At 40.6% G+C, this 23,224-nt stretch overlaps 2 protein-coding genes across 2 annotated transcripts; both read left to right on the top strand.

The window, feature by feature from the left end:
* The first annotated feature begins 9,878 nt into the window (after positions 1 to 9,878).
* On the top strand, positions 9,879 to 10,844 carry LOC139661009 (olfactory receptor 8G17-like). The gene has a single exon (XM_071539320.1). The coding sequence runs from the start codon at positions 9,900 to 9,902 to the stop codon at positions 10,842 to 10,844; it is 945 nt and encodes a 314-aa protein (XP_071395421.1). The 5' UTR covers positions 9,879 to 9,899.
* A 10,539-nt stretch (positions 10,845 to 21,383) lies between these two features.
* LOC139661008 (olfactory receptor 52K1-like) lies at positions 21,384 to 22,349 on the top strand. Its single transcript, XM_071539319.1, has one exon. It carries the CDS (start codon positions 21,405 to 21,407, stop codon positions 22,347 to 22,349), a length of 945 nt encoding a protein of 314 aa, XP_071395420.1. The 5' UTR covers positions 21,384 to 21,404.
* Positions 22,350 to 23,224: the final 875 nt, after the last annotated feature.

Below are 23,224 nucleotides of genomic sequence, written 5' to 3'. Positions count from 1 at the left end.
TTTGTTTGAAGTGCCTCACAAATATAGTGAGGATGATTATTAGTGGTTCAAGCACATAGTGCTGAACCACTATTGTCTACCTACTGATTTATTATTAGTGGTTCAAGGACGTGGTGCTATTGTTTTCCTACTGATTTATTATTATCATTTATTATCATTATTAGGCGTGGCCTATGATGTAATAACAACGTACTAGCTTATAAATAAAAGTACTCTGGGGTTGGTTTTCACCCATTGGAGAGTATTGAAGGAGAGGATGGAGATGAAGAGCGACGTGGACTGGGAAGTTGGAAGTTTTCTGTTGGAAAGGTAGGTGCCGGTTAGCTTAGCGATCAGCTTTTCTACTACAACGAAACAACGCTAACGATAGCTAGCTGCCAGCTCATGATACACACTAGCTCTGACCAGTTGCTCTGTTTTAGAGTTTTGGACCGCTACCACAGCCAGCGTGGCTTTTAGATATAAAACGTATCAGCAATTGTTTTGGTTGCAGGATACACCTGCTGCCAAAAGGTCAACACACACACTGTCACAGACTACCAATGGGCCATAAGTAATGATTGAGTAGGATATAGTTTATGCTATTTCAAGGGGGGAAATCCTGCTCAGTATACCTTTAAGTCCGATTTACACCAAACTTGGCTTTATTATTCTGCCTCGGGGCCACCGAAATCCAGTATGACAAAGTTTTTTTCTGTAAGGCTTTTTCACTTTTTGACCTATCAATACCAAACGTGGTATACAGCAAAAGGGCAGTGAGATACACTTTGTAACATCGGAAAATCGGATAAACAATTTGCCAGCAGCAAATGAACTTCACAAGGGCGTGATCGAACACAAAACCAGACGTAACTCACTTAGTGTTTTTTAGATCAATACCAAACTAATTACACATGTTCAGCAGAGCATATCAAGCATATCTGCAACAAAATTCCAAATCATCTCATAGGGGGCGCCAAAAATGGCTGAATTTGTATCTCCTTTTTTTTTTATTATTATTTTTTTTATTTAACAAAACCATGACATCAATCACCAGAAGACAAACAAACAATATAAACAAATCAAACTTAACACACTGGGCCCTATTTAAATGATCCATGGCACATGGTCTAAAGCGCATGGCGCAAGTGCATTCAGGGCGTCCAAATCCAAATTGCTAGTTAAACGACGCACAATGTGGGCTCAAAGTAAGCGCAAGGCGCAAAGGGGTTGTACTAAGTCCCTTAAATAATCGTAGGTGTGTTTTGGGCGTAACATGAACTCAACCAATCAGAGTCTCATCTCCCATTCCCTTTAAGAGCCAGGTGCGCTTGCACCTTAGTGCATTGCTATTTAAATGGCGGATTCAGCAAGTTGGAGAAACAAACGGTTTTCTGCAGAGGAAACGGATCTGCTCATGCGCGATGGTGATGTGTGTGTGTGTCGGGTGAAGGTAAGATGCCTTTGCAGTTTATTTTCATGACTTTTTGTTGGGCTGTGCTTTTTACATATTTACTGTGTTGTTTTTCTTGGTTGTAGGTTGCGTATTTAGCAGTTGGCAATGTGTGATGATGGTTAATGGGACATGTACGTTGCACATTTGGCACTGCATAATGGTGAGAGGGACACATAGTTTTTGGCATTTGGCATTGCGTAATGGTGAAAGCATATGGCAATTTGGCAACAAAACGCATGTCAGGAATGAAGTTAAGTGCACATTTTCATAGTACATGATCCTATTTTTCTATTGTCGTAGAGAGAGAGAGAGAGAGACGCATCTTACTATCTGAATAATGCACCCTTTAAATAGCAGAAAAATATTGCGCCAGACTTTAGACCAGGTTTTTGTTGGTCAATGGCGCAATCGCTTTCCGCTGCCTCAAGATAGCAATGCACCAACGATGCACCTGACCACACCTCATTTTAAGACCAACACACCCATGGTCGCAAAGATTGGCGCAACTACATTTGCTATTTAAACAACGTGGGTGCTGGGCGTGAAAATGACAACTGCGTCAGTCGGAAACTAGCAATGACACTTGCGCTGCGCTTTGTGCCGCTTTGCGCCGGGTGTAAGATAGGGCCCACTAAAGTCACACTAAAACAAACCAAAATAATAAACACAAATTTCTTGTACATTTCTTGTAGCGGGCTGGCATACTAACAACTTAGTCATCCCACTATTAATCTTTTGTATCCAATCTTTTCCTATAGCAGAGATCAATTGATTATATGAATGAGGGGAACAGATCGTACAATACGTTTCAGTGAACTGGTTATACCTCATAAGTTTCCCATCTTCACACACAATATCATTTATAAACCAAACACCATGATACATTTCCAATCAAATTATTCACACAGTGTATATGAGCTGGCTGAATCTTTAGGAAGGGGTATAATCTTTTTTGAAACAATAGATGGGTACTCTCCAGTAATTTACATGAATACCAGTCTTCATTCAAGTATAATTTTCTAACACAGGAGGCGTTCAAAGAGAAACATAGGGCCTCCAAATGTAATAGTTTTAACCCACGAACTGTTATAAAGAACTTTAAAGAAAGTTACTCCAGAGAAATTAAAAAATCTTTTGTTCATAAAACTTAAAGAAGGACTGTGATGGAATTGGGAGAGACATAAAAAGATAAATAAATTGCGGTACAACCAAGAAATTAACTAGGGTAATTTTCCCAAAGAGTGTTAATGTTTTTCCCTTTCATGGTTGTAGAATCTTATCCATCTTTCTCAACTTATTATTGTAATTCATTGTACAAAGGTCTTCTAAATTCTCTGGAATCACAATACCTAAAACATTAACTGGCCCATCAGTCTAGCTAATCGGTAATTTACATGGCATTTTATAATTTGTACCTTTCAGTCCCCCAATCCTAAGAATTTTACATTTTTCGTAGTTTAGTTTCAAACCAGAAAATTGTGAAAAAAGTTCAAGAAGAGTTTGCAGACAAGAAGGTTTTGGACTTAGTAGGAAACTAGTGTCATCTGCATACATTGAAATTTTTGTTTGCATATTCCCAACTTCAAGCCCTTCTATGTCCATGTTAGACCTCACTTTAATGGCTAGTATTTCCATAGCAATTACAAATAAATATGGTGACAAAGGGCATCCTTGTTTTACTCCTCTTGATAAGGGCACTGACTTAATATAACCATTATTAATAATCCTACAACTGGTGTCATTTTATAATACTCTAACCCAATTAATTAAGGATTTACCAAAATGAAAAAAGCCTAAGCTGTTAAAAATAAAATCTAAGTGAACCTTATCAAAGGCTTTCTCCAAATCAGCAATAAAAAATTAACCAACTCGTAATTTTCAATAATCCTCAACAACTGTCTGATATTATTACCAATATAACGACCCTGCAGAAATCCAGATTGATCTTGATGAATAATGCTTGTCAGCACACTCTTCAGTCTATGAGCTATACATTTAGCGAGTATCTTAGCATCATAGCATTGACGTGCTATTGGTCTCCAATTATTGAGATTCACAGGGTCCTTGAATTGGCCACTGGGTTGCTGCTTGAGTAACAAGGAGATAAAGCCTTCTTTCTGAGAGTCAGACAAATACCCAGCACTATACGAGAAATTAAAACAAGTAAGAAAAGGTTATTTAACCAAATCAAAGAATTTTTGATAGACCTCAATGGGTATTCCATCTATTCCATGTGTTTTCCCTGGTTTAAAGGCCATTACAACAGAAAAAAGTTCCTCCTCTGTAATCAAACCGTCACATGACTGTTTCTGCATAGAAGTGAACTTTCTTTAATAATTTTGTGGAAAAAGTTTTGAGAGCTAAGCAGAGGTGACTGAGATGAAAATATCTTAGCAAAATAATTTTCTATCTCATTTAAAAATTTGATAAGGGGAGGGCAATCCACAAAGTGAGTGCAATAACTTGAAATGCATGGTCACCTTGGTTTTTTAAACGGGTTCGAGGGACGTCCAGTGATTTTTGTTCGGAACACCTAAGAGGCCGACTGGCCGTGTAAGGGAGAAGAAGCTACTGAATGGGCCACGAGGAGCTTTGAGTCGGTTCGAGTTTTGACAACAAGCTTTAGAAAAGAGGTGAAAACAGCAACACAGCTGGCCCGCGTGTGTGGCTATTTGTTTAGATCATTACGTATAAAGGAAATCTCCACATAGCACATGTTAGTTTTGGGATTGGTTATAGGGTCTGAAATCGCTTATTGCAGTTTTAACTGGTAAATGGATGCATGCTCTAGATGCAAGCGTTAGTCAAAATGTCAAGTTTGACTGTGGTCGTTGCATGTGGATGTACAAAATATACAAAATATAGCTGAAATTGGTGTAAAATGCCATGAGTGCTTGAGCCAGGCAATTGGTGCCTGCGGCTGTTCAAGCACGTAGTGCTGAACCACTATTGTTTTGCTGCTGATTTATTTTTATTATTATTTTCCTTCTTCCGTGTTGCAATTTACCATGAGATGCTATATGGTACAAACTTTAAATTTGGTACAGTGATTGGAATTGGTGTTCAAGTGCTGCTCTAACAAAAAAATTCAACTTCACCCTGAAGGGGCGCAATAATTCAAGGTCTAAAATTTAAGCATTTGAAAGGCACAATGTGAGTCTGATTGATGTGAAACTTAGCACACATATTATCCTGAGAGTGCTCTAAAAATTTGCCAATTGGACCACCAAAGTCCACCTATGTACTTTAGATTTTTTGTTAATTTGCAGAATTTGAAAAACCTTGGCCTTGGCCTTGAGATACACTTTGTAACCATTTTCCAGAAAAATCTGACAACCAAAAGACGGCCATGAGTGAATGAACTTCACAATGGCCATGGCCTAACACAAAACTGGCCATAACTCAAAGACCATTGATGCAATCAACACAAAACTTGGTGAACTTGTTCACAAGAAACAACAAACATATCTAAAATGGAATTTTGAAATCAATCAATAGGGAGTGCCACAAAGGCTGTATCTGCTAATGCCATTGTTGAAATTGAATGAAATTTGCTATAGGACCATGTACTAGTCAAAACCTGAAGGTTGGTCGTGATTGGTGAAGGTGGGCGTGTCTTTTGTAATAACCATGTAATAGCTTGTAAATGTAAGTGCATTTGTGCAATCAGTACCAAACTAGGCAGTTTTGGCCTCCTTGACAAAACCATCACATCAACCTCCTGGAGTTGACGGCGGTGTTGCAGGTTCTGCAATGCTTTGCACCCCTTTACAGGGCAAAAATATGCTGGTGAGGACCGACAATCGGACCACGGTGGCTTATATCAAAAGACAGGGCGGCATTCAATCTGTGCGTCTGTTTAGAGCTGCAGAGAGCTTGTAGTTGTGGGCCACACAACGGATAATGCAGGGGCCAACATCATGTCGAGGTGCGGGCCCCTGGCGAAGGAATGGAGGTTACACTCCGACGTAGTGGACCAGATTTTGTCCCTCTTCGGGAGGGCGGAAGTGGATCTTTTTGCCTCAAGGAAAAACTCCCACTGTCCACTATGGTTCTCTCTGCTTCACAGAGACAATCCACCCCTGGGCGTGGATGCATTTGCAGACCCACCATCGCCAAGAAGGCTGCTTTATGCCTTCCCTCTTCTCTGTCTCATTCCTCCCTTACTGGTGACGCTACGACAGAGAGGCTGTCTGTCATAGATCCTCCCACTGCCATTCGTGCACTCTACATGCAGTGTAGCAGCGTCCACAGCCCTTTTTAGTGGCATAGTGGGTTGGAGGAGATCTGTACAGCGGTTGACGGCCTGTCCATTCATCAGATTTTATCTGTTGGATGTGTCTGGGTCTTTCTTGGCTTGATGCTTAGCACTGGAAGACGAGGCCTTGGGTGAGAGACCTGTTGTGCTGGAGTCTCAACGTGTCTCAAACCCTGTGTGAAATAGAACGCATTGTTCTATGATCATAGGTGAAGCCCTCTAACCAGTCACCCTGCCGCTCCACAAGTCACTGAAGATTTTGTGGATGATGAGCCATTTATAGAAAAAGACTTCATAGAGTTGAACAGGCTCATCCTTATTGGCTGTGTGTGTGCATGCAAAGTTCAGTGCACTGAGGTGACTAGATGAGTGGTGAAGCCAATAGAGCCCCACTAGAGGGCTCAGCCTGTGATCACAGAACTAGAGTTACAATGCGTAACTATAATCGACTGCCGCGCAGTTTGTGCTCGGCATTAGGTAAGTATGTAAAGTTATTGAGTGTCACGGGAAGGTGTGGTGAGGACCCAAACGCAGGACAGCGAGGCAGGTTGTGATCAAACCCCAAGACTGGGTGTTTAATTGAACAGATAGTGACACAGGAAATCCAAAAACAAGAGCTCTACACAAACTGACACAAACAGAACACAAGTAACAGAACACAAGTAACAGAACACAAGTAACAGAACACAAGTAACAGAACAATGAACCGACCAAGACTGACTGGGGAAACAAGACTAATATACACATGGGGTGATTACAAATGTGAGACAGCTGGGAAGACAGAAAACAAGGTACACGTAGAACTAATAGAACTAGACAGGGAAACAGACAAAGAAATACAAAACATAGACCCAAAAAGTCACAACCATGACATTGAGTTACGATTGGGTTGTGATCTGGTCGCACAACCAGGCACCAAGCCAGGAATAGCAAGCAAGGAATCCTCCTGGACCTCTCTGCAGCCTTCGACACAGTCTCCCACACTATCCTCCTCAACCGCTTATCCTACTACCTAGGCCTCACCGGTGCTGCTCTCTCCTGGTTCCAGTCATATCTCTCCAACAGAAAACAGTTACCATCAGTGACTCCAGTTCCACCCCGGCCCCAGTCAACCAAAGCATACCTCAAGGCTCTGTGCTTGGACCCCTCCTCTTTACCATCTACATGCTCCCCCTTGGTCAGATCATCCTCCACCACGGTCTAAGCTTCCACTGCTACGCTGATGACACACAGCTGTATCTCAGCACTAAACCATCCACTCAGCTCCCCCCACAGTCTCTTGTCAACTGCCTGCATGAAATAAAAATATGGATGTCATCTAACCTACTCAAGCTTAACAGCAAAAAAACAGAGCTCATGGTTGTGGCTCCCAAGGCGCTGCTCCGGAAGGTTGGAGATCTTCTTCTCGACGTGGACGGCTGCTCCATCTGCCCATCCCCAGAAGTCCGCAACCTGGGTGTCATTCTGGACTCCACCCTCTCGTTTCAGTTACACATCAAATCCATCACCAAATCCGCTTTCTACCACCTCAAAAACATTTCCAGACTTCGGCCATCACTCTCTGACTCCATGGCAGAGACCCTCATCCATGCCTTCATTACCTCCCTTCTGGATTACTACAATGGAGTCCAGTTCGGGGTACCCAGCAAAGCCCTGGACAGGCTCCAGTATGTGCAGAACTCAGCTGCCAGGGTTCTCACCCGCACCAAGCCCCACCCTCATCCACCTTCACTGGCTCCCGGTCAAGTCCCACATCTCCTACAAAATCCTCCTCCTCACCTACAAATCCCTCCATGCCCTCGCCCTCCAGTACCTATCTGACCTCCTCCACCCCTATACCCCGTCCCGGAATCTGCGGTCCTCAGACATGGGTCTGCTCTCCACCCCCCACACCAGCCTGCGATCTTTTGGGGACAGAGTCTTCAGTGTGGCAGCCCCCAGCCTCTGGAACTCTCTCCTGGCAGAAATCCGCAACGCCCCGTCTTTGGACACTTCTAAAACAATCATGAAAACCCACCTGTTAACCAAGGCCTATGGCCTCTAGTTAACTCTCTCATCCCTGGCAATTATTGCTATTATTATTTTCTGTTCTTGTTTTATTTGTTTTGTCTGCCTCACTGTGTAAAGCGTCCTTGGGTCTCTTGAAAGGTGCTATATAAATCTAAGTTATTATTATTATTATTAGGCATGAACAGTATCTTAAAAATTTCAGGAAGCTAGCCATTGTGTCTCTTGGTTTCACCCCATGTTGTATACGCACAATCCAGGCTGTTTATGTCTGTTAACCCTCTCAGTGTCACCCTCCTTTAAAAACTTTTTGCAGATGGAGTCAGCAATATTTTTGAACTATTGTGTGAATATTTTCAATCAACTTTTGTTTTTTCTAAAAATTGCTGTATAGAGATTTGGAATTAAACCAACTTCAACTTACTGTGTATTAAAGGAAGTCTATGCACAACAATGGCATATGACATCTACCCTATTCACTTTAAAGTGGGTTGGTTTCTTGACACCAGACAAAAAAGACACTGTATGTTTCATTTGCTCCAACCTGGAGAGCCTATTGACAGTTTCCATGGTTTTGATGACTTGATGATGCATCACACATTGTCTGAGGTAAAGACAATTATTTCCCCAGACAAGAAAATCGTGTTTATAAAAACTGTGACAGACGTTGAGGTCTTACTTCTTGCTGAAGTTTGGCTGGTAAATATTAGATGACTGCAGGAACAACTAGAGAAAGAAAGCAGGTATTCTAACCATTTCATAACATTTTTTTTTATATTTCTAGAGATTCATTCTACAGTCAATCATCCTATTACAGTTTTTCTCAGTCGCTTTGGTACATTTCTCAGATCAGAATTGAAATTCTCAAAACTACTTGTTCAACCTGCACATCATCTAGTCACTTGTGCACATCATAAAAGCAGTTTCTCATTCTTTTGAACAAATTGCAAATGCTTTGGCACATTCATGCAAATGATTATGTACAATTGTCTGCTGTTTCCTACATTATTATCCTACAATTGCTTATGTCATGTTGATCAAAATGTATTATACTGGTTCTCTGTTGAATAGTCTTACACCCCAAAACATCTAGGCATTAGTTCATTGCAGAAGTCATTACATGCAAAATGGTTGAACCAGTTGTCATAATCTGCCAAGCATATTTTCTATACATTTCTATTAGACTTTTTTTGTAAATGTGTCCTGAATTGATGAATCAGGTGAATCAGGTGAATCTTGACTTTCACTAATGAAGGGGAATGTGTGAAGCTTTAGATCAACCAATGATCAACCAGTTCTCTAAAATAGCAGACAGGCAGGAACGTCAGGAGGTGTAGAAAGACTGCACTGTAATTCCCCATACAGCGCTGCATGTACAGTTCTGCCTAAGGGGTGTTTCCTATGTTTACATTTCTAATTTTGTATTTTTTTCCTTTCTGCTATGCAGTGCTGTAAAACAGTCTTGTCTTGTTCTTTTCTGTATCGCAATGACTTGGTCTGTCAACAAATTACAGTACAAACAGTAAAAACGTAAATGTGAATCCTGTCCAATCTCTTGCAATCAATCTCCCACAGTAATGTGTAACTTTGTACTGTTGAAATTGATATATGCCATACAGAAAAAGTGCAGCCTTGTGCATTTTCAATCATTGTCATCAAAACCTTAGCCATAGTTTACATCAGAAAATACTTACAGAGTACACTGTTATATTGCCAACATGGCTAAGCATTTTGACTATCTTGTTTGTAAACAATGACACAAGGACTTGTCATTCTGATGGCACTGACATGTTCATTGATATAAATATTTACTTTTGGGTGACAGACTAAGGATTTTGAGCAAGTTACAGGCTTTTGCAAGTAATTTATTGTGTGGTGCTGTTTGTACGAATTGTTACGAGAAATGCACTTACTGTTTTGCAAATGTTAAGGATGATTCGAGAAATGTACCAAAGCGACTGAGAAAAGCTGTAACACTACTGTTGGAACGATAACTAAGTAAATTTTAAGAAATTTCACTTGTTTCGTTATTTCGAAAAAAAATGCAACACCCAAATCAGAGCTTTGATTTTCTTAGTAACACCAGACCTGAAACAATCAGCTTGATCAGTTTTTATTGATCTTTGCAAATTGTTTCCAAACTTCATATGTGACAGAACAATATCCCCTCGTGTGTCCCCTGCGTCTTATTTCAGGTTGATGGAAAACTACACCTACAACAGCTTCACACTCCAGTTGGAGGGCATAAAGGTCACAGAGGATTCCATGTACCCTGCCTTTCTATTTTTCTTTTTTTCCTATCTATTTATTATGTTTTCCAATGTAGGCATTGTAGTCCTGGTGTCCATTGACAAGAGCCTTCACCAGCCTATGTATCTCCTTTTTTGCAATCTGCCACTCAATGACATTCTTGGAAACTCTATCACGGTGCCCCGGCTGCTTGTAGACATGTTGGTGCCTCCCTCTGAACGCCTCATCAGCTATTATGAGTGTGTGGTTCAAGCCTTCACCACACACATGTTCGCTACCACCTCTCACACAGTACTCATGATCATGGCCTTTGACAGATATGTGGCCATCTGCAATCCCCTGCGCTACACTACAATCATGAGTAACAAAATGGTGATAAAATTAACTGTTTCTGCCTGGGGGGTGGCCTTTGTTTTGGTGGCTATTCTGCTCGGCCTGACCATACGGCTGAGCCGATGCAGGACTCTGATCGCAAACCCTTACTGTGACAATGCATCGTTGTTTAAACTCTCCTGTGAGAGTGTCTTTATCAATAACGTCTATGGCCTCACTTTCACTGTGGTCCTGTTCACAGCTTCTATAGGCAGTATGGTTCTCACTTATGCTAAAATCACAGTTGTCTGCCTGAGAAGTAAGAACAAGTCTTTGAACAGTAAAGCTCTAAAGACATGTAGCACCCATCTGTTTGTATACCTGATTATGTCTTCATGTGGATTTCTCACCATCATCCTGCATCGCTTCCCCCTGTACTCAGACTATAGGAAACTATCTTCCATTCTGTTTCATATCATCCCTGGCAGCCTGAACCCCATTATTTACGGGGTGCAGTCAAAAGAGATCCGCAAATTCATGTCAAATGTATTCCAGTCCAGAAAGGTTTTTCCATCATTTTAATCTGAAGACAAGTGGGGTTTACTAAATCATAACAGAGATAAATTTTCACTTAAACAACTTTATAATAGTTTCATGATTTCAAATATTTTTCTTAGTTTTTAGAAAAGGTGTGCAAAGGTTTGCCTCCTCCTTATAATTCATGTGGTGGAACTCTATTACATTAATCTCTATTGTATTTGCATGTTCATACAATCATGTGTCCATAGAGATTAAAAATAAATTTGTATTCAGAGATGAAGGTACAAATGTACATAGTAAAACAGTATTCTTTTGAGATATAACAACGTTTTATAAACTTGTTTTTAGCTGGTGACTGGTTATTGCTCTCATTTGGCTATAGCAGTAGACCTGTTGATACATTTTCTTAATTTTCATGAGTTGGCTTTAGTCAGCTGTCTTTTTGGTTTCAAGTAGATGATGTTCCTAGTGGTTGCAGGAGTGGACTTTCAAGCCGACTCAAAGTTTGTTTTATTTCTTGTCTTTTTGTTTGAAGTGCCTCACAAATAAAGTGAGGATGATTGTCTACCTACTGATTTATTATTAGTGGTTCAAGCACGTAGTGCTATTGTTTTCCTACTGATTTGTTATTATCAGTTATTATCATTATTAGGCATGGCCTATGATGTAATAACCATGTAATAGCTTATAAATAAAAGTGCTCTGGGGTTGGCTTTCACCCGTTGGAGAGTATTGAAGGAGAGGATGGAGATGAAGAGCGACGTGGACTGGGAAGTTGGAAGTTTTCTGTTGGAAAGTGGTATTGTTTTCCTACTGATTTATTATTATATTTTATTATCATTATTAGGCGTGGCCTATGATGTAATAACCATGTAATAGCTTATAAATAAAAGTGCATTTGAGCAATTAGTTCCAAACCTGGGCATATTGTCTGGAAAGGCATTTCAAACATGACCTACCAAATTCGATGCAAATCGGCCAAAAGGGGGCGATGTAGTGATATTTTCTCTCAGAATTTAAAGGCATACTGAGTAGGATTTTGCTGCTTGTGACTTGTAAACACAGCTTTCAAAGTTGACCCCTCTTCCCTGCGGGGAGGAGGGGTCAACTGTGGTCCTCTGGGGTTGGCTTTCACCAGTTGGAGAGTATTGAAGGAGAGGATGGTGATGAAGAGCGACGAATTTTCCAGTTTTTTTCCATAAGGCTTTTTCACTTTTTGACCTATCACTACCAAACGTGGACTACAGCCAAGGGGCAGTGAGATACACTTTGTAACATCGGAAAATCGGATAAACAATTTGTCAGCAGCAAATGAACTTCACAAGGGCGTGACCGAACACAAAACCAGCCATAACTCACTTAGTGTTTTTTGGATCAATACAAAACTTGTTACAAATGTTCAGCAGAGATAATCAAGCATATCTGCAACAAAATTCCAAATCATCTCATAGGGGGCGCCAAAAATGGCTGAATTTGTATCTCCTTTTTTAAATTTTTTTATTTTTTTTTATTTAACCAAACCATGACATAAATCACCAGAAGACAAACAAACAATAAACACAAATCAAACTTAACATACTAAGTGACACTAAAAGAAACCAAAATAATAAACACAAACACATATCAGTAGGCCTAACAACCTAAATAAGTAACAAAACATTAGAGGAGGAAAAAAAAAAAAAATTTCAAATTCTACACTTAATGTTTTTTTTTAGTTAAATACAAACTTCTTACCAGCCTTCCGCTTCAATAAACCTTTCCCACCTTTCTAAATGTTTTTTAACATCATCATTTGTGTTTGCAATATATCCTTCCAGAATAAAATGATGTTTAATGAATAAATCTTTTCCCTAACAAAATAATCAGATTAACAGTATAACTGCTTGTCTCTGTAACATCACCCAATATTACATAGAAAATATCTGGTTGAAAGCACAGCTTCATTGCATTATACATCTTTTTGAACCTCCCTCCAAAAGGCAGACATAACATGACAATACCAGAAAAGATGTACCGCTGACTCAGATTCCGTAAAACAAAAACGACACTCATCTGACTCAGCAATACCCCAAATCTTTAACATTTCCTAGTAGACAAAAATTATATATTATTTTTAATTGAAAGGATCTTAAAAATGTGTCTACTGTTGTTTTATACATTAATTTGAACACTTGTTTCCACGATATAGACAATCAAAAGTGTCCTCCCATTTTTTATAGGTACCATATGGAATAACTCTTACAGATCTAGAGGTTAAATACAATTTATTTTTATTTTATTTTTTTATTTATTAACTTTTTCCTTATTTCCTTTTAACCATCTTATATTTCTTGTAGCGGGCTGGCATACTAACAACTTAGTCATCCCACTATTAATCTTTTGTATCCAATCTTCCAATTGATTATATGAATGAGGGGAACAGATCGTACCATACGTTTCAGTGAACTGGTTATACCTCATAAGTTTCCCATCTTCACACACAATATCATTTATAAACCAAACACCATGATCAAATACATTCTTCCAAAATATTGTTTTCCCTTCAATTAATATGTTAGAGTTTAACCATATTGTTTGCTGTAGGATTTCATCCCGACTTTCTGGAGGATGAAACTGAAAACACAGCCAGCACTGAATTGCTTCCTTTAAAAACATGGATACATTTCCAATCAAATTATTCACACAGTGTATATGAGCTGGCTGAATCTTTAGGAAGGGGTATAATCTTTTTTGAAACAATAGATGGGTACTCTCCAGTAATTTACATGAATACCAGTCTTCATTCAAGTATAATTTTTTTTAACACAGGAGGCTTTCAAAGAGAAACATAGGGCCTCCAAATTTAATAGTTTTAACCCACCATGTTCATAACTATTATAAAGAACTCCTCTTTTGATTTTCTCTTGTTTGTTACTCCAGAGAAATTCAAAAATCTTTTGTTCATAAAACTTAAAGAAGGACTGTGATGGAATTGGGAGAGACATAAAAAGATAAATAAATTGCGGTACAACCAAGAAATTAACTAGGGAAATTTTCCCACAGAGTGTTAATGTTTTTCCCTTTCATGGTTGTAGAATCTTATCCATCTTTCTCAACTTATTATTGTAATTCATTGTACAAAGGTCTTCTAAATTCTCTGGAATCACAATACCTAAAACATTAACTGGCCCATCAGTCTAGCTAATCGGTAATTTACATGGCATTTTATAATTTGTACCTTTCAGTCCCCCAGTCCTAAGAATGTTACATTTTTCATAATTTAGTTTCAAACCAGAAAATTGTGAAACAAGTTCCAAAAGTTCAAGAAGAGTTTGCAGACAAGAAGGTTTTGGATTTAGTAGGAAACTAGTGTCATCTGCATACACTGAAATTTTTGTTTGCATATTCCCAACTTCAAGCCCTTCTATGTCCATGTTAGACCTCACTTTAATGGCTAGTATTTCCATAGCAATTATAAATAAATATGGTGACAAAGGGCATCCTTGTTTGACTCCTCTTGATAAGGGCACTGACTTAGAAATATAACCATTATTAATAATCCTACAACTGGTGTCATTATATAATACTCTAACCCAATTAATTAAGGATTTACCAAAATGAAAAAAGCCTAAGCTGTTAAAAATAAAATCTAAGTGAACCTTATCAAAGGCTTTCTCCAAATCAGCAATAAAAATTAACCCAGTTTTGTAATTTTCAATAATCCCAAACAACTGTGTGATATTATTACCAATATAACGACCCTGCAGAAATCCTGATTGATCTTGATGAATAATACTTGTCAGCACACTCTTCAGTCTATGAGCTATACATTTAGCGAGTATCTTAGCATCATAACATTGAAGTGTTATTGGTCTCCAATTCTTAAGATTCACAGGGTCCTTGAATTGGCCACTGGGTTCCTGCTTGAGTAACAAGGAGATAAAGCCTTCTTTCTGAGAGTCAGACAAATACCCAGCACTATATGAGAAATTAAAACAAGAAAGAAAAGGTTCTTTAACCAAATCAAAGCATTTTTGATAGACCTCAATGGGTATTCCATCTATTCCAGGTGTTTTCCCTGGTTTAAAGGCCATTACAACAGAAAAAAGTTCCTCCTCTGTAATCAAACCCTCGCATGACTGTTTCTGCATAGAAGTTAACTTTCTTTCATAATTTTGTGGAAAAAAGTTTTGAGAGCTGAGCAGAGGTGATGACTGAGATGAAAATATCTTAGCAAAATTATTTTCTATCTCATTTAAAAATTTGATCAGGGGAGGGCATTCCACAAATTGGGTGCAACAACTTGAAATGCACGGTCACCTTGGTTTTTGAACGGGTTCGAGGGACGTCCAGTAATTTTTGTTCAGAAGACCTAAGAGCCCGACTGGTCGTGTAAGGGAGTAGAAGCTACTGAATGGACCGGGAGGAGCTTTGAGTCGGTTCGAGTTTTGACAGCAAGCTTTAGAAAAGAGGTGACAAAGGCAACACAGCTGGCCCGCGTGTGTGGCTATTTGTTTAGATCATTACATCTCAAGGAAATCTGGACATAGCACATGTTAGTTTCGGGATTGGTTATAGGGTCTGAAATCGCGTATTGCAGTTTTAACTGGTAAATGGATGCATGCTCTAGATGCAAGCGTTAGTCAAAATGTCAAGTTTGGCTGCGGTCGTTGTATGTGGATGTACAAAATATACAAAATATAGCTGAAATTGGTGTAAAATGCCATGAGTGCTTGAACCAGGCAATAGATGCCTGGTTCAAGCACGTACTACTGTTCAAGCACGTAGTGCTGAACCACTATTGTTTTGCTACTGATTTATTTTTATTATTATTATTATTATTAGTGGTTCAAGCACATAGTGCTGAACCACTATTGGTTTGCTACTGATTTATTTTTATTATTATTTTCCTTCTTCCGTGTTGCAATTTACCGTGAGATGCTATATGGTACAAACTTTAAATTTGCTACAGTGATTGGAACTGGTGTTCAAGTGTTGCTCTAACAAAAAAAATCAACATCCTTCAATCATCCTGAAGGGGCGCAATAATTCAAGGTCTAAAATTTAAGCATGTGAAAGGCACAATGTGAGTCTGATTGATGTGAAACTTAGCACACATATTATCCTGAGAGTGCTCTAAAAATTTGCCAATTGGACCACCAAAGTCCACCTATGTACTGTAGATTTTTTGTTAATTTGCAGAATTTGGAAAGCCTTGGCCTTGAGATACACTTTGTAACCATTTTCCAGAAAAATCTGACAACCAATATGGGGGCCATGAGTGAATGAACTTCGCAATGGCCGTGGCCTAACACAAAACTGGCCATAACTCAAAGACAATTGATGCAATCAACACAAAACTTGGTAAACTTGTTCACAAGAAACAACAAACATATCTTCAATGGCAATTTGAAATCAATCAATGGGGAGCGCCACAAAGGCTGTATCTGCTAATGCCATTGTTGAAATTGAATGAAATTTGCTCTAGGATCATGTACTAGTCAAAACCTGAAGGTTGGTCGTGATTGGTGAAGCTGGGCATGGCCTTTGTAATAACCATGTAATAGCTTGTAAATGTACGTGCATTTGTGCAATCATTACCAAACTAGGCAGTTTTGGCCTCCAGGACAAAACCATCACATCAACCTAAACGGAAACGGACTGCATTTATATAGCGCTTTTATCCAAAGCGCTTTACAATGCCTACATTCACCCATTCATACACCGATGGCGGCAAGCTACCACGCAGGGTGCTGGCGCAACCATCGGGAGCAATTTGGGGTTCAGTATCTTGCCCAAGGACACTTCGACATGCGGACTGGAGGAGCCGGGGATCGAACCACCGACCTTATGATTAGTGGACGACCCGCTCTACCTCCTGAGCCACAGCCGCCCGCCCTCCTGGAGCTGATGGCGGTGTTGCAGGTTCTGCAATGCTTTGCACCCCTTTACAGGGCAAAAATGTGCTGGTGAGGACCAACAATCGGACCACGGTGGCTAATATCAACAGACAGGGCGGCATTCAATCTGTGCGTCTGTTTAGAGCTGCAGAGAGCTTGTAGTTGTGGGCCACAAAGAACGGATAATGCAGGGGCCAACATCATGTCGAGGGGTGGGCCCCTGGCGAAGGAATGGAGGTTACACCCCGACGTAGTGGACCAGATTTCCCTCTTCGGAAGGGTGGAAGTGGATCTTTTTGTCTCAAGGCAAAACTCCCACTGTCCACTATGGTTCTCTCTGCTTCACAGAGACAATCCACCCGTGGGCGTGGATGCATTTGCACACCCACCATCGCCAAGAAGGCTGCTTTATGCCTTCCCTCTTCTCTGTCTCATTCCTCCCTTACTGGTGACGATACAACAGAGAGGCTGTCTGTCATACTGGTATCCCCGCACCGCGTGGCGGCGCTGTAGTAAGCAGAGCTGACACAGCTACTGGCGGCTCCGCCCAGGACAGTTACCCAGTTTTGGGGTGCTCTGTTGCAGGCAAAGGGAGCGATTGGCGTGAGGGTTTGGTTCCTGAGAGGGACGGATTTATGCATGCTGGCTTGTCTGCACAGGCACTGCAGACCATCCAGGGCGTGCAAGGGCAATCCACCATCGCTAACTACAAAGCAAAACGGCTGGGTTTTCAAAAGTGGTGTGTGTGGGAAGAGAGACCTTGATCCACTGAACTGTTCAACTGGATCTATTCTCTCTTTTCTCCAGCACCTGGAGAGGGGACAGGTGCTTTCTACTATCAAAGTGCATGTATCAGCAATCTCCTCTTGTCATGAGGGGTTGTTTGTGTGCTATGTGGATGGAGTGGCTGGCAAGCCCCTGTCGAAACCGAGACTCGCCCACTGGCTCTGTGATGGCATGTCACAAGCTTGGCGGGCAGAGATCCTCCCACTGCCATTCGTGCACTCTACATGCAGTGTAGCAGCGTCCACAGCCCTTTTTAGTGGCATAGTGGGTTGGAGGAGATCTGTACAGTGGTTGACGGCCTGTCCATTCATCAGATTTTATCTGTTGGATGTGTCTGGGTCTTTCTTGGCTTGATGCTTAGCACTGGAACACGAGACCTTGGGTGAGAGACCTGTTGTGCTGGAGTCTCAACGTGTCTCAAAGCCTGTATGAAATAGAACGCATTGTTCTATGATCATAGGTGAAGTCCTTCATAGAGTTGAACAGGCTCATCCTTATTGGCTGCGTGCGTGCATGCAAAGTTCAGTGCACTGAGGTGACTAGATGAGTGGTGAAGCCAATAGAGCCCCACTAGAGGGCTCAGCCTGTGATCACAGAACTAGAGTTACAATGCGTAACTATAATCGACTGCCGCGCAGTTTGTGCTCGGCATTAGGTAAGTATGTAAAGTTATTGAGTTACGATTGGGTTGTGATCTGGTTGCACAACCAGGCGCCAAGCCAGGAATAGCAAGCAAGGAATCCTCCTGGACCTCTCTGCAGCCTTCGACACAGTCTCCCACACTATCCTCCTCAACCGCTTATCCTACTACCTAGGCCTCACCGGTGCTGCTCTCTCCTGGTTCCAGTCATATCTCTCCAACAGAAAACAGTTACCATCAGTGACTCCAGTTCCACCCCGGCCCCAGTCAACCAAAGCATACCTCAAGGCTCTGTGCTTGGACCCCTCCTCTTTACCGTCTACATGCTCCCCCTTGGTCAGATCATCCTCCACCACGGTCTAAGCTTCCACTGCTACGCTGATGACACACAGCTGTATCTCAGCACTAAACCATCCACTCAGCTCCCCCCACAGTCTCTTGTCAACTGCCTGCATGAAATAAAAATATGGATGTCATCTAACCTACTCAAGCTTAACAGCAAAAAAACAGAGCTCATGGTTGTGGCTCCCAAGGCGCTGCTCCGGAAGGTTGGAGATCTTCTTCTCGACGTGGACGGCTGCTCCATCTGCCCATCCCCAGAAGTCCGCAACCTGGGTGTCATTCTGGACTCCACCCTCTCGTTTCAGTTACACATCAAATCCATCACCAAATCCGCTTTCTACCACCTCAAAAACATTTCCAGACTTCGGCCATCACTCTCTGACTCCATGGCAGAGACCCTCATCCATGCCTTCATTACCTCCCGTCTGGATTACTACAATGGAGTCCTGTTCGGGGTACCCAGCAAAGCCCTGGACAGGCTCCAGTATGTGCAGAACTCAGCTGCCAGGGTTCTCACCCGCACCAAGCCCCACCCTCATCCACCTTCACTGGCTCCCGGTCAAGTCCCACATCTCCTACAAAATCCTCCTCCTCACCTACAAATCCCTCCATGCCCTCGCCCTCCAGTACCTATCTGACCTCCTCCACCCCTATACCCCGTCCCGGAATCTGCGGTCCTCAGACATGGGTCTGCTCTCCACCCCCCACACCAGCCTGCGATCTTTTGGGGACAGAGTCTTCAGTGTGGCAGCCCCCAGCCTCTGGAACTCTCTCCTGGCAGAAATCCGCAACGCCCCGTCTTTGGACACTTCTAAAACAATCATGAAAACCCACCTGTTAACCAAGGCCTATGGCCTCTAGTTAACTCTCTCATCCCTGGCAATTATTGCTATTATTATTTTCTGTTCTTGTTTTATTTGTTTTGTCTGCCTCACTGTGTAAAGCGTCCTTGGGTCTCTTGAAAGGTGCTATATAAATCTAAGTTATTATTATTATTATTGGGCATGAACAGTATCTTAAAAATTTCAGGATGCTGCCCATTGTGTCACTTGGTTTCACCCCATGTTGTATACGCACAATCCAGGCTGTTTATGTCTGTTAACCCTTTCAGTGTCACCCTCCTTTAAAACCTTTTTGCAGATGGAGTCACCAATATTTTTGAACTATTGTGTGAATATTTTCAATCAACTTTTGTTTTTTCTAAAAATTGCTGCATAGAGATTTGGAATTAAACCAACTTCAACTTACTGTGTGTTAAAGGAAGTCTATGCACAACAATGGCATATGACATCTACCCTATTCACTTTAAAGTGGGTTGGTTTCTTGACACCAGACAAAAAAGACACTGTATGTTTCATTTGCTCCAACCTGGAGAGCCTGTTGACAGTTTCCATGGATTTGATGACTTGATGATGGATCACACATTGTCTGAGGTAAAGACAATTATTTCCCCAGACAAGAAAATCGTGTTTATAAAAACTGTGACAGATGTTGAGGTCTTACTTCTTGCTGAAGTTTGGCTGGTAAATATTAGATGACTGCAGAAACAACTAGAGAAAGAAAGCAGGTATTCTAACCATTTCATAACATTTTTTTATATTTCTAAATTAAGTGTTAACATAAAGTAACAGTACAATCCAACGCAAAACGAAACAAAGAGATTAATTCTACAGTCAATCATCCTATTACAGTTTTTCTCAGTCGCTTTGGTACATTTCTCAGATCAGAATTGAAATTCTCAAAACTACTTGTTCAACCTGCACATCATCTAGTCACTTGTGCAAATGCTTTGGCACATTCATGCAAATGATTATGTACAATTGTCTGCTGTTTCCTACATTATTATCCTACAATTGCTTATGTCATGTTGATCAAAATGTATTATACTGGTTCTCTGTTGAATAGTCTTACACCCCAAAACATCTAGGCATTAGTTCATTGCAGAAGTCATTACATGCAAAATGGTTGAACCAGTTGTCATAATCTGTCAAGCATATTTTCTATACATTTCTATTAGACTTTTTTGTAAATGTGTAATGAATTGATGAATCGGGTGAATCAGGTGAATCTTGATTTTCACTAATGAAAGGGAATGTGTGAAGTGTTAGATCAACCAATGATCAACCAGTTCTCAACCAGACAGGCTGGAACGTCAGGAGGTGTAGAAAGACTGCACTGTAATTCCCCATACAGCGCTGCATGTACAGTTCTGCCTAAGGGTGTTTCCTATGTTTACATTTCTAATGTTGTATTTTTTTCCTTTCTGCTATGCAGTGCTGTAAAAAGTGCTGTCTTGTCTTTTTCTTTTCTGTATCGCAATGACATGGTCTGTCAACAAATTACAGTACAAACAGTAAAAGCATAAATGTGAATCCTGTCCAATCTCTTGCAATCAATCTCCCACATACAGTAATGTGTAACTTTGTACTGTTGAAATTGATATATGCCATTCAGAAAAAGTGCAGCCTTGTGCATTTTCAATCATTGTCATCAAAACCTTAGCCATAGTTTACATCAGAAAATACTTACAGAGTACACTGTTATATTGCCAACATAAGCATTTTGACTATCTTGTTTGTAAACAATGACACAAGGACTTGTCATTCTGATGGCACTGACATGTTCATTGATATAAATATTTACTTTTGAGTGATAGACTAAGGATTTTGAGCAAGTTACAGGCTTTTGCAAGTAATCTATTGTGTGGTGCTGTTTGTACGAATTGTTTACGAGAAATGCAGTTATTGTTTTGCAAATGTTAAGGATGATTCGAGAAATGTACCAAAGCGACTGAGAAAAGCACACCCAAATCAGAGCTTTGATTTTCTTAGTAACACCAGACCTGAAACAATCAGCTTTATCAGTTTTTATTGATCTTTGCAAATTGTTTCCAAACTTCATATGTGACATAACAATATCCCCTCTTGTGTGTCCCCTGCGTCTTATTTCAGGTTGATGGAAAACTACACCTACAACAGCTTCACACTCCAGTTGGAGGGCATAAAGGTCACAGAGGTTTCCATGTACCCTGTCTTTCTATTTTTCTTTTTTTCCTATCTATTTATTATGTTTGCCAATGTAGGCATTGTAGTCCTGGTGTCCATTGACAAGAGCCTTCAGCAGCCTATGTATCTCCTTTTTTGCAATCTGCCACTCAATGACATTCTTGGAAACTCTATCATGGTGCCCCGGCTGCTTGTAGACATGTTGGTGCCTCCCTCTGAACGCCTCATCAGCTATTATGAGTGTGTGGTTCAAGCCTTCACCACACACATGTTCGGTACCACCTCTCACACAGTACTCATGATCATGGCCTTTGACAGATATGTGGCCATCTGCAATCCCCTGCGCTACACTACAATCATGAGTAACAAAATGGTGATAAAATTAACTGTTTCTGCCTGGGGGGTGGCCTTTGTTTTGGTGGCTATTCTGCTCGGCCTGACCATACGGCTGAAGAGATGCAGGACTCTGATTGCAAACCCTTTCTGTGACAATGCCTCATTGTTTAAACTCTCCTGTGAGAGTGTCTTTATCAATAACGTCTATGGGCTCACTTTCACTGTGGTCCTGTTCACTGCCTCTATAGGCAGTATGGTTCTCACTTATGCTAAAATCACAATTGTCTGCCTGACAAGTAAGAACAAGTCTTTGAACAGTAAAGCTCTAAAGACATGTAGCACCCATCTGTTTGTATACCTGATTATGTCTTCATGTGGATTGCTCATCATCATCCTGCATCGCTTCCCCCTGTACTCAGACTATAGGAAACTATCTTCCATTCTGTTTCATATCATCCCTGGCAGCCTGAACCCCATTATTTACGGGGTGCAGTCAAAAGAGATCCGCAAATTCATGTCAAATGTATTCCAGTCCAGAAAGGTTTTTCCATCATTTTAATTTGAATACAAGTGGGGTTTACTAAATCATAACAGAGATACATTTTCACTTAAACAACCTTATAATAGTTTTATGATTTCAGATATTTTTCTTAGTTTTTAGAAAAGGTGTGCAAAGGTTTGCAACTCCTTATAATTCATGTGGTGGAACTCTATTACATTAATCTGTATTGTATTTGCATGTTCATACAATCATGTGTCCATAGAGATTAAAATAAATTTGTATTCAGAGATGAAGGTACAAATGTACATAGTAGAACTGTATTCTTTTGAGATATAACAAAGTTTTATAAACTTGTTTTTAACTGATGACTTGTTATTGCTCTCATTTGGCTATAGCAGTAGACCAGTTGATACGTTTTATTAATTTTCATGACTTGGCTTTAGTCAGCTGTCTTGTTGGTTTCAAGTAGATGATGTTCCTAGTGGTTGCAGGAGTGGACTTTCAAGCCGACTCAGTTTGTTTTATTTCTTGTCTTTTTGTTTGAAGTGCCTCACAAATATAGTGAGGATGATTATTAGTGGTTCAAGCACATAGTGCTGAACCACTATTGTCTACCTACTGATTTATTATTAGTGGTTCAAGGACGTGGTGCTATTGTTTTCCTACTGATTTATTATTATCATTTATTATCATTATTAGGCGTGGCCTATGATGTAATAACAACGTACTAGCTTATAAATAAAAGTACTCTGGGGTTGGTTTTCACCCATTGGAGAGTATTGAAGGAGAGGATGGAGATGAAGAGCGACGTGGACTGGGAAGTTGGAAGTTTTCTGTTGGAAAGGTAGGTGCCGGTTAGCTTAGCGATCAGCTTTTCTACTACAACGAAACAACGCTAACGATAGCTAGCTGCCAGCTCATGATACACACTA

The sequence above is a fragment of the Centroberyx affinis genome, unplaced genomic scaffold, assembly GCF_046629955.1.
Source record: "Centroberyx affinis isolate AG114_WGS23_722 - 3 ecotype Tasmania unplaced genomic scaffold, CSIRO-AGI_Caff_v1 ptg003431l_1, whole genome shotgun sequence".
NCBI lineage: Eukaryota > Metazoa > Chordata > Actinopteri > Beryciformes > Berycidae > Centroberyx > Centroberyx affinis.
Note: the sequence above shows the minus strand (reverse complement) of the source record. Positions and strands in the feature narration are given on the sequence as shown.